This window comes from Epinephelus lanceolatus, chromosome 22 (assembly GCF_041903045.1).
Source record: "Epinephelus lanceolatus isolate andai-2023 chromosome 22, ASM4190304v1, whole genome shotgun sequence".
Lineage (NCBI taxonomy): Eukaryota > Metazoa > Chordata > Actinopteri > Perciformes > Serranidae > Epinephelus > Epinephelus lanceolatus.
This window is the reverse complement of record NC_135755.1, coordinates 15208799-15226024: the sequence shown is the minus strand read 5'-3', so window position 1 is coordinate 15226024 and position 17226 is coordinate 15208799. Positions and strand designations below refer to the sequence as shown.

At 40.3% G+C, this 17226-nt stretch overlaps 1 protein-coding gene across 1 annotated transcript; it reads right to left on the bottom strand.

The window, feature by feature from the left end:
* Positions 1-4433: 4433 nt before the first annotated feature.
* Positions 4434-7308, bottom strand: LOC117246332 (uncharacterized). The gene is made up of 4 exons (XM_033610189.2): positions 7010-7308; positions 6722-6830; positions 6509-6589; positions 4434-5250 (listed from the first exon to the last, which is right to left on the bottom strand). The coding sequence occupies exons 1-4, from the start codon at positions 7068-7070 to the stop codon at positions 5127-5129; spliced, it is 375 nt and encodes a 124-aa protein (XP_033466080.1). The 5' UTR covers positions 7071-7308; the 3' UTR covers positions 4434-5126.
* Positions 7309-17226: the final 9918 nt, after the last annotated feature.

Here is a 17226-nt window from a genome sequence, read left to right as displayed (position 1 = left end):
AAATAGCTCTTGGTAGGGTCTCCAAAGGCAAAGTGGTCCAATGAGAGGGGCCAAACCAAGAGCGATCAAGGTGACCCTGATGAAACGGCAAAAAGGAGCTGGAGCTTCTGGAGCAGTGGAGTCCAGGCTGTACTGAGCAAATATGCGATGGTGGAAATACAACATGATTTTATTTTGGGACAAACGAGATGATACATCTCAAGAGGTTTATCCTAAGAAATAAATTTCAATATGTCTTGTCAAAACAAAAATAACAGTGTTACACCAACCGCCAGCCAGCTAACAGTACATCACTTCAGCGTTCCTATTGGCGGAGCGAACACCAGAAAAAAAAAAGCCCTTGAAAGGTTGTTTGGTCCAATGTAAAAAGGCAACTGTTTGCTAATAAATTACAACTTTATAGGGCCATAATATGCCTAATATGTGTGTGTGATGTTTAGACTGTTGATAAGTTTTGAAGTTCTGTGGCTCAAGTAAAGTGATTAATGCAGCTTTGAGTCTTTGGGGGATGAGTCATTTTTTTGACTTATTTCCTATAAGCCTTGTGTAAAACTACCCGAAATTTTGCGCATAAGAATGAAAATGAAAATGTTTCAGTTCAGTTTTTCTTTTCATTTGTCATGTGTCATTTCAGTTTGCAATGTTTTGATATTAACAGTGTTGAACACTTTAACTTTAGTTTTAACTTACAGTAATATACAAAACCACTACATGTATAATGTTTAACTGGGCTAAGATGAAGGGAATAACCATAAACTGAAGCGTCCATTTGTTCGTGAAAATAAAGAACATTCACTGACTAGTAGGACAAACACTGTACAAGCTGTGCAGCCACAAAAACTGACACACTGAAAATTCTCTTTTAGTTTTGTTCATGTCAAAATGTTTAAATTCCATACTTTAATCTACTTGTATTTGTTCGCCAACTATCATTAGTTACATAAAATTACAGACAGTGATAACAGCTGAAATCATATTTTTGATGACACAGCCTTTTCAGACTGGGCTTGAGAAATATTAGTCCCTTATGATTTAAGGCATGTGTCTTTATCAGACATTCGGGTCGTAAATGTGGGTTAAAAGGGGATCATCATGCGAAGCCTCAAGGCCACATGATCATAAGGGATGAAATGATGTATTACAGTATGACTTGGCAAAATTGTCATCTTCTGAAAAACAACCTTGAGGGGAAATTTTAATAAAATTTCTATAACCCAAAGCATAAAATGACTAACATTCTACATACTGTGTATACTGTACTGGTTTAATGTAAATACGGTAACATCTGTGTCAACGACAATCCTTTTTAAGTTTGTTCTGTCCTAAACTGTTCAGTGATGGAGGCCAGTACTTAGATCCTAAGATGAAAAAGTTTGTTTCTATTGTGTCTGTTGATAAAATGTGACTTTTATTTGAGTTGTTCTGATGCGTCATCTTGTCTAAAGGCTCCTATGCCTGCTCTGAGGAACAAGGATCAAGGAGCTGAGGAACAAGGATCAAGGAGCGAGGAGGGATCTCTGAGGAGCAATGACACACGAGAGCAAATCTTTTGAAAGCCAACCACAAACGTAAATCACTTCCAAGGTATGCGGCCACTTTTCCTATCTCTCATTTCTCCCATTAAACGTTTATTATGGATGCAATTAAAGTCAGAGGGAATATAAGAGTCTGTCTATCAGCAAGAAACACTTGTAAGATCATTTATCATCATTTCTATTCAGTCACACATGAGGCTGAGCATTCCTGAGGTTTAATGAGTTATTCGTTCATTCATTCATTTTCCGTAACCACTTATCCTGTTAGGGGTTGCGAGGCGGCTGGAGCCTATTCAAGCTGACACTGGGTGAGAGGCGGGTGCACCCTGGACAGGTCACCAGACTATCACAGGGCTGACACATAGAGACAGACAACCATTCACACCTATGGCCAATTTAGAGTCACCAATTAACCTGCATGTCTTTGGACTGTGGGAGGAAGCTGGAGTACCCTGAGAAAACCCACGCTGACACAGGGAGAACATGCAAACTCCGCACAGAAGGGCTCCACCACCCTGGTTTCGAACCAGGGCTCCACCACCCTGGTTCGAAACCAGGGTGGTGGAGCCCTTCTCCGCACAGAAGGGCTCCACCACCCTGGTTTCGAACCAGGAACCCCTGTGCTGCTGTTTAATGAGTTACAGAATTTCAATTTTCCATGAAACATTTGGCCTCATAAATTATTTCCAGTGTTTAAAAGACATCATAATCATATTCTGGGTTATTAAATCATGAATTCGCAATTAGAATATCAATAAATACAGATGTAATTAATGAATAAATACTGTAAACACATTCTGTTTAAATACAGAGTGCAGGTTGTTATTCGTGTGCAGGTTTTTCAGAAACAGAGAAAAATACTGCAGTTCTGCCACTAATGTCTTTAGTAGTATTAGCACACGTATGCAAATACAACTAGCTGTTGAAACAGACTGACAGCTGATCCAGCTGTGATCAGCTGCAGACGTCATTACAGACAGATGTCACTTCACGTGAAGCTTCAGAGGAACGTCTCATTTCTTTATAAATCACAGTTCCCCATTTTCCCACTCCTCGCATGGTTCCTTTGTGTCTTTGGGTGCGTCACTGATGGGAGGGACTATGACACAAAGACAAGATGCAAGTGAAGGAAATGAGAAAGGAAGTTAGGAGACTTGGGATCCCTTAGTGTTGATTAGTTTCTGGCTCTGTCCTTCAGTTGTGACACTGACTGTGGTTTCTGTTTCAAGTATAAGTTTTCTAATTAATCTTAAGGCAACTAAATCGAACGCAACTGGACTTAGTTTTGTCTTTGAAGACGTTTCACCTCTTATTCAAGAGGCTTCATCAGTTCATGCTAGTCTGACTGGGCTGGAACTAGTCTGACAAACTGGTGTGGAAAAACCCAGGTATTTAACCTCTGAAGAGGTCCTTCACAAGGCCAATGACATCAGTTTTCTTGTACTGCATTCAGATGCCTTTCACAAGCATTTAAACCTTTGAATCCTGAGCAAATCGAAAACACAAATGGCAAAAAAAAAAATGGCTATGGGCAAGAAATTGATAAAAGCTGATGTGTCCAGCTTTATTGTGAAGTCCTTTGTAACTGTAACTAACTGTAACTCTGTAACTGTGACCGATTAGTTTTGGCCCGCGGCCCATGCTCAAATTTTCAATAATTAAATAATTATTATTTTCCCGCTGCCAGCAGTCGGAATATCTCTTTAAATATTTATTTATTGTTGCACTTCCTCTACTGACCACAAATCAGCATTGTGTTACATTGAGGGTAGGGTGGCGCTGTTTAGCTCCCGTCAGCTCAAATCCGGCCGGAACTGACCAGAGAGGGAGAAGATGCTGGGATGGAGGCATGGAGCGTGTGAGGAATTGGCACACTGACAAAAGAAAGTTTAAAAATTGTTGGGAACACGAGTACTTTTTTACTGAAATTGATTCCAAGGCAGTATGTCTAATATGCAAGCAGAGAGTCGCTGTTTTAAAAGAATACAATCTCCGTCGCCACTTCGAAACCCAGCATTCCCATCAGTTCTCAAAATACACCGGAGACGAGAGAAAGGTGAAGGCTGGAGACCTGCTATCAAAGTTAACCTCCCAACAACGTACCCTACTCCAGCCGACAACCAAGGGCAGGCTTCATGTCTCCCACTGAAAGGCATTCTGCATGTAATATGCACTGAGGATTGTATGCCTAAAAATGATTGTTCAAGGCAGTGATGAATGTAGCATTTTTGTCCCTTGAGACCATTTTGTGTTTCATGTTACTCATTGCACCAAATGTATTTCTATGAAAACAGTATTGTTTCAAGCACTGAAGAATGTATTGGAGGCCTAGGCGTGAAATGTCTGGCACTTTGGAGCATGTTCTGCTCTGTATGGTTAATGTTTCAGCTGAAATTAATGTAAACACAGTTCAGTGATTTACAAGAAAAGGCTAAAAAGCTAAAGCTGTTGTTCAATTATATTCCTATTTGAAAATGATTGTTCAAGACAGTGGAGACTGTAATATATTGGTCTTGTAGGGACATGTTGTGTCCCATGTTTTTAGAGACATAGGCCTGGTACTTATTATTTTTCTGCTTTCAATAAACAGAAATGTTATTCATTTTCTAAATTACTTTGTATGACTGTTTATTTTGCATAGTTATATCATAGTCATTTAATTAAATGCACTGCAACATGAATGTTTAGTTTTGGCCCATGACCCTCCACCCTGATTCATTTTTGGCCCTCCACTGAGAAGTATTTGGGCACCCCTGGTCTATGTGCATAATTACACCTTGAAAATGTATGCTGCAAATACTGATAACAATGCAGCTATCTAGAAGATGACTGCACTGTAACCATTTCATTGAGTGCTTTCATGTGTAAACTGTTAATTTCAAATAAAATGCCAAGATGTGATTTTACAACCCCCACATTTATTGGTTTTGCCGTTTTCTGTCAACAGTGTCACACGTCAAGAATCGGAGTTGTACATCATGATTTCACCCCACAAAAAACAAACACGGCTCACATACAGCGTGATGCGTACATACATAGAATCATTTAAATGATGAACAAATGATGCTTTAACATATTAGCCACAGACAGAAACACAGTTCACATTTACCATCACATTTATAGTCATTACTGACCTTCACATTATTAATGTGCCACCTTGAATGACATCACAAACAGAATGTTATTTGCTACAGGATGTAATAAGAGCACAGTAGTGTGGATGTATACGATATCATTCACCGTACGGCTGTCTCATCACTGCACATAATTCACACCTCGTAGTTTACATGCACGTTGTTTGCCCACATGAATATTCTGCGTACGGACACCTCTATGGCTTTACAAACTGTCTCCCAAATGTGCCAATGCTCAGTTACATCTGATGGAGTATTAACCATTTCACACTATTACATCTTCTAGCTGCCAGTGTGCAAAGCTCAAAGTGAAACAGTTTTACTTGTTTTGGTGCTGTAGCACTCGTGTTTGATTTTGCAGAAACAAACACGAACTACAACAACCCCACTGTTACTTTGGAAAGGTGTACAAGATGGATACCTTGGTTTAACTGTAAGGATGATAAACATGTTTGCATTATGATGCTGTTGCCATTATTATGGCTGACGCTGTGGCTGACACTGTCTCCGACACTGTGGCTGGCTCTGTGCTCATCTTGAGGCTGGTGGCGTTCATCTTAGCAGCAAGGTCTGCCTTCTGCCTGTAAAGGAAGGATACCATGCTTAACATTTAATTTGAAATTTCAATCCTCTGAAACAGTTAGCTTGTGACACCTTAAAATGAAGGTTTGTCTGCTTTTAATTCAGCTATTTTTGATTCACAATACTTTGACACACTTCATTCAATGCTAGTGATGCACTTAAAAAGTGATGGCCAACTTTTTTGGTCTCTCATCCCTTAAAAGAACCCATGCCAGCTTGCAACCCCTTGTCATCAAATTCAAGTCCTGAAGAAATAATCATGGTCGAGCACTATTTTTTCATTGTGAAGAACTTTACTCAAAACAAATAGTTCATTTTCATCTTTTCATCTTAAGTTTAACGAAAAATTTTTGACTGAGCTATTTTATTGGCGCTCAATATGTTAAGTCATGTTAACTTTAGGCTATGGGTTTAGCCGGGAGCGAAGTAAAAATAAACTACGATGTCAGGCAGGACATCATCCAGGGACGGAAGAAAGAAGAGGGAGAGCACATATAGTACATACATACAGTATACAGGACGTTGTTGAATCAGGGAATCCGTGTGTCCACCACGACAATGGATCCTAATTGACTAATTACGTTAGCATTAGTGACGAGTAAAGCTAAAAATGCTTTACGGAGATTGTAACAGTGTGTTACAGGACGCACAAGAGAGGATTCATGATTTATTATTATTATTTTTTAACTACTGTACCACAAAACACTCTTCACTTGACATCTCTGTCTCCAGTGTCTGTCGTTTACAAACCTGGCAACCTGTAGAATTGAAGAGTGGAGCGAGAGCAGGCGAGTGTGAATGCGACACTACTGACCGGGTAGCATCCATGAGTAGCCTTAGAATGTTCTATAAGGGTGCTTCTATTAGGCGTTGTATGGGGTAAAGAGTTAAGGACATATCGACCCTTTCATTAGGAACCCTGGCTCTTAACTAAACAGGATTATTTTTGAACTCAAGTGCGCAAGACGTGGTCATTGGGAGCCTCTTTTCCTTCTGTATCAGCTGCTTCTACTCCAACAGTCGCAGGATAAATTCAACATTAGTTCTTCTATCTTTCCTGCACACTGACAATGATGTAGACCTGATGTGCAGAGTGTCATAGAGCAACGCTACAATGTGACTGCTGACCTCTGCTTGCAGAAAAATATGAAATCCCTCTACCCTCTCGTGCACTTTTGTTTGACAATCATCTAACTGCGGAAGTATTAGTTCACACTGTGTTGAACAATGTCAAGAAAAGCTTGTATTTGTACTTACTTCTGTATTGTTCGCAGGATTGCGTTGGCGTATTTTGTGTCGGGTTGAAGACACTCTGAGGTCTTGTTTTTATATTTGACACTGCAGGAGAAAGAGAAAGCCTTAATGCAAAACAACTCTCTGTGCAATACTTACAGATTACTGTCACATAAAAATCAACACTAAAAATCACAACTGCGTGGAACATTAGTTCACATTACTGCAGATACTCACATGACTTCTTTCTTGCTGCAATGTGGACGAGGATTGAACACAACAACATCGAGGATGAGAGAGAGCTTTACAGACTTGCTTGTTTTTAAACACTGGCAGTCGATGATAGCTGGAAAATTGAAGACAACAGTGTAAATAATCTGTGGAGTTGCAACAGTTTTCATATTTTCCTGATATGCAAGGCCAAGAGGGCGATGTTTGTTAGTCAGTTTAGCTCGTTTAAAGCCACATAAATGCAGAAATACAACAAGAAAAGCTTTCCATGATCCAATAAATTAGCACACTTACTTGTTGAACTGCAGGTGATGGCGCAGGCCAGGAGGATGATGCACTGGATTGCAGTATTCATGCTTGTCTTAAATGGTAGAAATTAGGGAGTGACCTTTAAAAACAGGATCTGCAGAATCCCCTGTATTCTATGTGTCTCAAACTGCTGTGATATCCTCTCCTCAGACTTGAGAGTTTCTCTGTCCTGTGCGCAGGACTGTGAGCCCCATGTTTTCTGCACCTCCTTTTATAAGCAAAGCTGCGTGAACACATTTTTCCTGAGAAGTCGTTGAAAACGATCCAATCTCCTCTGTTCCCACCCAATCTGTTCACTTTTCCACAGAATCGACCCTTGATGTCACTTGACACTTCCTTTTAAAGGCTTCCTACTCTTTCAGGGCTGTGTTGAGTCATGCCCTTAGAAACACTATTGTCTTTATCAGTGCTGCAGATTTTTCATGATTTGTGCACACTCCCAAATGCCATTGCTCATGAGTCGCGATAAAAATCTCTGTCCTTGAGAATCTGTCAAATCCACCTCTGGTCTCTTGTGTATTTATTCAGGATTTCTCTGCAGTGCATGGTCATCCTAATAGCACAATCACCTTTATTTTAAACAGTCACATAATGTCTGGGGCGCTGAGTAGCTCACCTGGTAGAGCAGGGGCCTACCATGCACAAAACTAAATTAATCTTTAAAAAAGTGTGTCTAGACATCTATGCATTTACTTCCCCTGTGCTTGCTGTTGCTGGTGGTCTAAAATATTTGTGCTGGCACTCAGTTCCAATGACCAAACCCGCAGAGACTTAAGATATTGGTCTTTCTTTCTTCCGTGGAACTCAAATGTTTTACAGCTGAGGTTATTTTCAACCCAAGTTGGATCAGCTTCTCAGGAGTGATCATGCACTTCTCAGCAGTACTAGCCTCTAAAAACCTCTGTATTGTTCTGCACTGTGATTGCACTATTCAGCATTCTTCTGTCATTTCAAAGCCCATCTAAGGACAAGCACTGCAAGCTGTCTTAAAATGAAATGTGGTATTAAATTAGTCTGTGAGTTTGTCTCTGTACTTTTAAAATAAACATGAACAAATACTTCTGTGTAGAAATATGTAGAGGAAGGGGTGGGCAATATACTGATTATACTTGATGTATTGCAGCTTGTTCCATGTGGGACGTATAAAATGACTGTATCATGGATATCGAGTATGAACTGTCAAGTCTTTTTTTTTTGCCACCGGCACACACTCCCACGTCAATCCAGACCAATCTCTTCTGTGTATTTTTGGAGTAATGCTAATGATGTGCTAATAACATTAGCATGTTGTATTTGTGGGGAAAATGTGTCCAGATAAATACAAGTGCTTTGTCTGTGAATGCTGTGAGTTATAGTGAAGCTGATTTGTGTACTTGTGTTTGAAACTGTCTCAGTTAAGCCATGTTTAATGTGTGTTTAATGTGTTTAAAGTGTGTTTAATATGTGTTTAAAGTGTGTGTAATGTGGGTTGAGAAATATTGTTGAAATTGCATTTATTCTTCTGAGAACATCACAGGCTGTTTGTCAACTGTTTTGTAAATGGATGAGCGCTTTTAAAGGGTAATTTTTTAAACAAAAAAAGCGGAAAAATTTGAAGGTGTTTGTTATTTATTGGATATCATGCAATGGTTTTACTGGTCTGGCCCACCTGCACTCAAATCAGACTGTATGTGGCCCGTGAGCTAAAATGAGTTTAACACCGCTGCTCTATGTAGCTCAATAACCCCAATCCCGATCTTTGAGATTGGATCGAAACATTTCCCTAACTGTACTCACATGTCCTATGAATGGAGCTTTGGTCATGTGATAGCAGGTGGTCGTGTATGGGATTCATCTTTGACAGATGAGCAAACTCTGCTGAGGAAGACGGCACGTGGAGCTGAAAAGCTCTGGACAAAGCTATCAATAAGACATTAGTTTAACATATGTTTTTTGTCAAGGTATTACAAATTCTTAAAGGGAAATTTCTGTTTATTTCAACCCTTCTCCTATCGTCCTAAATTTGTTTCAAGTGACCAGTGACATAGAAATAATAGTTAGCATGTTAGCCGTTAGCCTAGATACAGCCAGGGTGCATAGTAGCGTCAGGTCTGTTAAAACGTAAGTGAATGGGCATACCTTCAAGTGCAAAGTTAGTCCACTAAACAAGCTTTTTTTCCACAAAGACCGCCTCATATCGTTAGGATAAATGTTAGAGAACATATAGGAAACGACATGTAAACGTGTTGTCTTACCTTACCGGTGTGGTGCTATGTTTGTTTACCATTTAGCTCTGCTTTCCAAAGTGCGCCCAAAATATATCTCGCCAGCTCTAGATAAAGCCCAGCTGGATACTAACGTTACTCCAGGAGGAGGTGTCTCGTTCTCTGTCACATCCAGACCTTGAAAATAAGGCTGCAACCGGTCCCATTCCTTGCAACAGAGGCATTCCTCTTCTGTGGGCACTGGGGCAGCATTCACAGATACACCACCATCTCCAGAGCTACGCAGCCTTGCAGCAGCCATTCCTCCTCTCTCGTCCTCTACCTGTTGTGCCTCTCTCTCTCACCTCCTCCGTTCTTCAATTTCACGAAGCTCTTCGTCAATGTCTTCTGGCTCAAATAAATAAGGGCGGCCATCAAACTCTGCAAAATCAAATTCCTCCTCCACAAAGTCGAAGTCTGGCAAAAAGTCAGCCATTATTCTATAAATCTTTCAAAAAATAAATGAATGAACTTTTCAGGCTACTGTCCGGTTCTGCCTTCCAGCTGTTGCTGCTTGTTCAGGCACGCTATGAGATCGCTGCTTGTTCTCGCGTTATTTCGGCCGCGCTTTGGAAAGCAAAGGTAGATGGTAAACAAACATGGCAGCACACCGGTAAGGTAAGACAACACGTTTACATGTCGTTTTCTATATGTTCTCTGACATTTATCCTAACAATATGAGGTGGTCTTTGTGGGAAAAAAACTTGTTTAGTGGACTAACTTTGCAAATGAAGGTTGCCCGTTCTCTTACGTTTTAACAGGTCTGACGCTACTATGCACCCCGGCTGTATCTAGGCTAACGGCTAACATGCTAACTATTATTTCTATGTCACTAGTCACTTGAAACAAATTTAGGACGATAGGAGACGGGTTGAAATAAACCGAAATTTCCCTTTAACATTGCATCACTATCGGCTTGTGGCCATCCATCCTAACAGCATTCTGAATTTAAAGGGTAATTACTTAATACTTTTCAAATCAAATTTCGACCAAAATTGTCTTTTTAATTTGTTTTGTTTTACAAATGAAAGAAAACATGAGCTGAGAAAGAAAGCGGGGGGAATTAACACAATGAACATTTGTTATTTGATGTAATTGATTGTAATTGCTTACAGTATGCGTGTTGCAACAGTCAGTAGTAATGAGGTGTATGCATAACTTTAATGATGTATACACCTCAGCAGTCATGACACATGGCTCTCCTCCTGGTATGACTGGAATTAAATTCAAGCCACATTTGGTAGCATCTCCTCATTCTGACCTGTGAACTATAAGACTGCATCACACACACACACCTGCGCACACTACACCCATCACACGCATTTGACTTACAACTTATCACCTCAAGCATATCATTACAGGTAGGGGCAACACACTGAACTTGTGTTTTATAACAGCTTGTTTTGATTTGCTTTCTCATGCGTAGCATAAAGGGACAGCTTTATTGTGCAACCCTGCTTTGTAGAATGACAAATACCTAACCTTGTGAATTGTTTATGATTTACAGCAAACACGGTGGAGAGGTCTTCCAGATAACTGTCAGCAGTGTTAAGTGATATACAGCTTTAAGTACATGCGTCTACATGTGTGGGAGTTAATCCTGTTGTAATTCAACGTAGGTGTCAGCCAAGAGACATGCTGTCTTTCAATTATATCAGTTGCTTCATCTTCGCTCCTGACGGGAATGATCGCTTATCTTTGGGAAAAAAAAAAAAAAGAATCTCTTTACCTTGCTTTACCTTGCTTTATTTTTCCTGGACAGTACTTGAATACTTTCATCCTGAGACAAGTGAGAATAGCCAGAGGGTGTTTTTTGTTTAGTGTGTGCAATATGAAAATGGGTTTTAAATGACGTTCTTGCTCATTTACTGTGTTGTTGGTGTCATGCCCAAAATACCCATCTCCTAAAGATTTAAATGTAAGGCAGTGTGTTTTTCAGGGATTATTTCTAGTCTGGCACACTGACTAGTAAAAGACAACAACAAAATACAGCTGCTTGAATTGACTTGACCTGAACTGAGGGGTCTCAGACTGACTATTCCAATCTCTGACTTTCAAGGGGCAGCCCTTGGCTAAACTAGACGCCTGTGGCATCTGATAAAAATATATACATAAAACAGTGGTTTTCAGACTTTCTGTGGCCAAGGCACACCTGTATTTGTATCTTTGCACAACAGCGAGAGATTGCCTCTTTATTAAGAAACGGGTGCACACAACATACTGATATAGTTAATTAAAAATGAATCCATAACTTTTTGTAAAGGACCAGTTAAATATCACCATAATAATGTGTGGTTATCACAAAATCCCACGGCACACCTGGATTGGCATCACACCATTCAAGAACCACTGATATAAAATATGGAAGGATTATTTCAATGGAAGTACTTTAATGGTATCTGTATCACTTTAAGAGTGCTGTTATCAGAACTCGTATTGTAATATCTTAATAATATTTTTTTCATTTTAAAACAAGTGAAGCTATTTGAAATGCTGGCTTCAGTTACAGCTGAGACACAACTAAACCTGAGCAACATGAGTCAGAGTAAAACGGAAATCCTATAATAAAGAACTTCCCTTACAGAGAAGAGCCATCCCGTCATTGAGTTGTTTCTCAATGTCTTTGGTTAACCTAAGTTTATACTCAAGTAATGGTCCCAGCAGATAAATACAATCTGAGTAAAAGCCACATAACAAAATAAATATGCAGCAGGTTTCTTAAATAACCCCTCTTCTGGTTGGTTCAAGTGCCCCCAAAGTGGTCACCTCACATGCCCCTGTAGTCAGCCTAAGTGCCCTAGCTTGCCCCAAAGTGCTGCTCTGGTTATGCCAAATTCCCTCAGGTCAACCCAAGTGCTCCCAGATGAAAATGCCATTGGACCAAGTGCCCCCAAGTACCTTTGAGGTGTCTCCACCTTATCTCTCTCTATTCTCAGCTCAGTTTATTTAAGTGAACGAAAAAAAACATTGGCACTGAGGCAACTTTTTAAAGTGGCTATCACTTGATTATTTTGTCACTGCCAAACATCTCTGGGAAGATTTACTGGCGCGGAACCTTGACTGAGTTTGTCTTGGTTTTGTGGTAGGAGGGCATGCACTGAGACCTGTCTATCACTACTGAAAACACTGTGTTGATGCCAGCTTGTACAGGAAGGAACACGTTCATGTTCTCAGTAAACATCGCAGCAGTAGAACACTATTGTAGATCTCTTCTGTAAAACACCAGGATTTGTCCCTTTTTTTCCAAACTCACCAAGTTTTCCCACACAACACATTTTGTCTTCTCTTCACTGGCTTGTAGTTGCACCCTGCAACTTTCATAGGGAATTGGGTTGGGAACTGTCAAGTACCCCTCCAAATATGGAGATATGCCTAGGTGCCCTTAAGCAAGGCACCGAACACTCAACTACTCGGGGTGCCTGTCCATGGGCAGCCCCCTCAGTCTGACATCTCTGCATTTAATGCAATTTCCCCTCAGGGATTAATAAAGTATACATTCTTCTTCGTCTTCTTCCTCCTTCCCACCTCCAAGCCATGGTCAAACCCTACATTCGGAAGCAACCACTGCCCTTTTCTGCCTCTGGACAACTGGACACCCCAACACTCTGAGGACTTGCTCGTCAAGGTTCTCCTTCTGGTCCGAATCATGTCAGGAAAGCAGGGTCTGCCAGTCTTAAAAAAACCCTTTCAGACTGTCCCTTAATAAACCACGCTAGCACTTACTCCATCCATGCAGCCATTTTCAACTGTTCATCCGAAGCAGACAAGTTCTGGTTCTGGGTCTGCCCCGGGGCCTCCTACAAGTGGGACCTGCCCGGAACACCTCTAACGGGAGGCGCCTAGAGAGCATCCTGATCAGATACCTGAACCACCTCAACTGACCCAATTCGACACAAAGGAGCAGTGGCTCTACTCCGAGCTCCCTCCGATGTCCAAGCTCCTTACCCTATCTCTATGGCTGAGCCCAGCCACCCTTTTATTAACACGCACTAATGTTTAATTTTCTAAAACAACAAAAACACAAAAAAACAACCTCTAAGCATTCCAGTTTTAACCCTACATGCATTTCCCCCTAAATAGCACCTTTTACATTGCCTCTTTAAGGCAAGAATTCACGCCATTACACCACTTTACCGTTCCATATAAAAGGTACAATCACTGAATGGGGGGACATAGTTGTCTCGCATTTAAGGCGGCATCGGAGATAGAAACAGTGGCAAAACGATGTCTGTGTAAACAGGACAGCTGTCAGCAAAGGATCATGGGCAGCACAGGTGTGACGTTTTGACGACGTGTTATGCATGTGACCCACTGCGGGACATTTAAAAAGTAGCATATGGCAGTTAGCAGCATACTCAAAGAAGCCAAGCAGCAGCCAAAAATGCCTGAACATTGTGAAAACAATGAGGTCCGGGAGCTTGTTACCATCAGAGCAGAGGATGAGATCAGCCGCCATATAACAGTGATGGTAAATGATTGTTTGTGACATGTTAATGTCACTGTTATTGTTTAGAAACTGCTATTTAAAATCACACACTGCAGCGTCATGATACTGCCATTTTTTGGTGCTGTGTAAAAATGCAAAGGTGGCATAAAGACGGGATGATCTCTGTGTAAAAGGTTAATGATCAGCACCACTGCTATATTAAAATCTCCCCATACATAATTCAACTCACTGTCTCTTCTGTAAGCAGATGAGTGAGTGCAGACACACCGTCTTTCTCCTCGCTTGCCATCCACACACACACACACACATACAAACACAAACACACCGCACTGAATGCTTCTGTAGAGGCTGCAACATACTGCTGTTTTCCGAGTGTATACATTTAGCTTTGTTTTGTCCTATGTGCCAGCACGACTGACAGGGAATCTTTGTATACTAGCTGGTTCTCAACTTTTAAAGTCTGTCTATTAAAATACTGTGGCCGACAGTCTCAAATGCTGCACTTCAGTCTAAGGGAGCGATCACACCGAGATGAAACGCCAGAAACGTGACGCCAGTAAAACCATTGTTTTCCTATGATACGGCACATCTGACCGGCGTTCAAGCGTCTTTTTAGACGTGCGTTTTTCCAGCGTCTTTTAAAACGCGCGTTTTTGTAGACGCACGTTTTTAGACGCACGTAGACTCTGAAAAGTTACAATATTTTCCTTATCTTCCAGCGTTTCCAGCGTCTGTGAAGCGTCCACGTCTCTAGCGTCTCATTTCTGTGTGATCGCCCCCTAATAGAAGAAGAACAGCCACATCTGCTTTTCTCCAGGATTTGAGTCATTTTGTCTGTGCAGTTTGAAACACAGAGTGGATTAGGGGAGACTAAGGGCAATTGGGTTAGGGTTTTGGTTTTGGTTTTGATGTCATTACTCAAAAACCTACTGAACTACTTGGATACAACTTTCATGTAGGTAACTCGACTTGTTAACAGTCATCAATTGTTTTTACAAGCAATGTTAGTGTCACAACACGGACTGAAACACTTCCACATCTACAGCTGTGTACAAGCATGTCTACAGCCCTCCTTGTGTGAGAGGACATTGCACTTCAGCACTGCTACTGGAAAAAAATCCTAAGGGAAACACTGAACTCAGTGCAACCCTGAACACTGTCAGGATTTCGACATTCATAGTGAATCATGGGAGCAGCAGGTTTGACAAAATTAACTTGAAAATCCAAGCTTTGAACCATGTCTCCCACTCCTCATCAGCAAATAAAGCTGACTCAGTTGTCATCACTTGACCTGACATGTCATATGTGGGAGAAAGATTGCAAATCCTTTCTTGGTTCAATGATGGTCTTCGGTGTGAATGACCTCCTAAACATCAGCTCCATTTGCTGCTAAAAGCTCTGACAAAAGCTAAAAAGTTGACCCTGAGTTGTGGACATGTTGCTACACATGCTCTAAGTTGTTTGTTTGAAGGAGATGTACTAATAATTCCCCAATGATTATTAAATGTGAAAGTAATTAACTGTGAACATAATAAAAAGAAATTACCGGTTCACCACACACAGTCAGACAAACATAAAACTCCTGCAAGGTGCCAAAACAGGATGAATCACAGTTTCCCATGAACAGTGATGAATGAAAGTAACTGGATATAACATGTTATGTCTTATACATGTTTTATCAGGCTGTTTGAGGCTGAGAGCTGCTGCTTAATTGTCAGTGCATCAGTAGAGTTTTCAGTCTAAGTAGGACATCTAGTGGCGTTTGGTGGCAATGCTACATGATTTCAGTTTAACACCAGAGCTTCTTGTAAGTTCTTTGTGGGGGTTTTTTCAAAAACATATGAATTATAAGAACATCTTCTTCTACAATTTCACCATGAATTTGCATGTCATTATAATGTTCTTTTTACCTGATGTTTCAGTCATGTGATATTCAAGATGATACTGTAGGCACTAGTGTTGTTTTTGGCAGCCTGTTTTAATTTTAGTTTTAGTCTAGCCTTTGTGTCAAACTGACATTTTAGTTTTTATTAGTTTTAGTCACATTCATACTCTTTTTGTCTAGTCAAGTTTCAGTCAACTAAAAGTCTGAGCATTTTAGTCTTATTTTAGTCAGAATAATCTATGACTATTTTTGTCTCGTTTTAGTAATGCAATTCTATTATACCCAGTCAATATAGTATAAGTACCTAGTATAGTATAACCAAACCAAAATTTTCTTTTCTAAATTAGCTCCCAGTTAGAGCTAAATATATATTTATTTATACAACAGTTAGTTCCGACCGAGTAATTTGATTGGACGAGAGGCATTCCATGAGTGCTGATAGAGTATAACATCACTGGGACTTGTAACAGTAAAATCACTCCACTCACAGGTGTTATAAGTAAGGGATAATGTCTAATGAGCCGGTGAATACTGGGAAAATAACTCCCGACAGAGGAATAGAACCCCGACGTGCACCCTTCCCTGCCGGCAACGGCTGAATCTCCTTGTCAGGGCAGCGTCCCTAGCAACGCTGGGCTACATAGCAACGGTCATTACACAGTAATATCAGACCTCTGAATGCCGCGACTGACCAATCAGAATACAGCATTTAATAGAGCCGTGTAATAAATATAAATACAGCCGTTAATTAACCAACTGTCACACTCGCTACATTGACACAAACTGACACTATAGCGTCACACCAAGAAGATGGATATTTTCCCCAAAATTACATTTGAATTAAATTATGAGTGGTTGTCAGGAGAGGACGAGGAAAAGGAAAGTCAGGACTCTTCTGTGCAGACCAACGTTTCATCAGCCAAACTGGACGAAGTTACACAGTTGCAGATCAATGTAAATACAAAGTAGCTTGCGAGTTCCTGGTGTGTGTTCCGCGTTGCCTGGCAACAGACTGGGGGAACTGGGTTTTTTTCACGGAGCTACATAACATACTTAATTTATTTCATCACCTTTTGTTAACATTTCCTTACTCAGCATTGCCGTTTAAGCTGTTGTTGAACTGTTGTATAAAAGCAATATCACATGAGAGAGAGTGATGTACTGTATATCATCAGGGCTGTATCCGTCTGCGCAGTGCGACGCACAGCCTAGGAAACAGAAATACTGCAAAATAATAATAATAACGGGACTAAACATTGTAACGTTATTTTGTCTCGTCTCATTTTGGTCAACAAAAATGAAGAGACATTTTAGCAAAGGTTTTATTTTGTAAACCACATTTAGTCTCGTTTTTATTCGTCAACAATATTGCATTATATATTTAATTATAGTTATCATCACATGACCACCATTTACGTTGGGTCTCGTCTCGTTTTCGTCACGTGACAAAGGTTCGTTGATGACGATATTTAGTCATACTTTTCGTTGACGAAAGCAACACTAGTAGGCACTGCTGGCCTTTTTGTCAAGTGTATTTTTGGTAAATATATTTTTTGTAAATATGCTTTTTGTAAATGATTTTTTGTAAATATGTTTATTGTAAATAATTTGTTTATGAATGTATTTT

Coding starts and splice junctions, on each gene's coding strand:
- LOC117246332 (XM_033610189.2), bottom strand. CDS start 7,070: ATGAATACTGCAATCCAGTGCATCATCCTCCTGGCCTGCGCCATCACC. Junction 6,831..7,009: donor CATCACCTGCAGTTCAACAA/GTAAGTGTGCTA, acceptor TCAATTTTCCAG/CTATCATCGACTGCCAGTGT. Junction 5,251..6,508: donor ATCCTGCGAACAATACAGAA/GTAAGTACAAAT, acceptor CTTCCTTTACAG/GCAGAAGGCAGACCTTGCTG.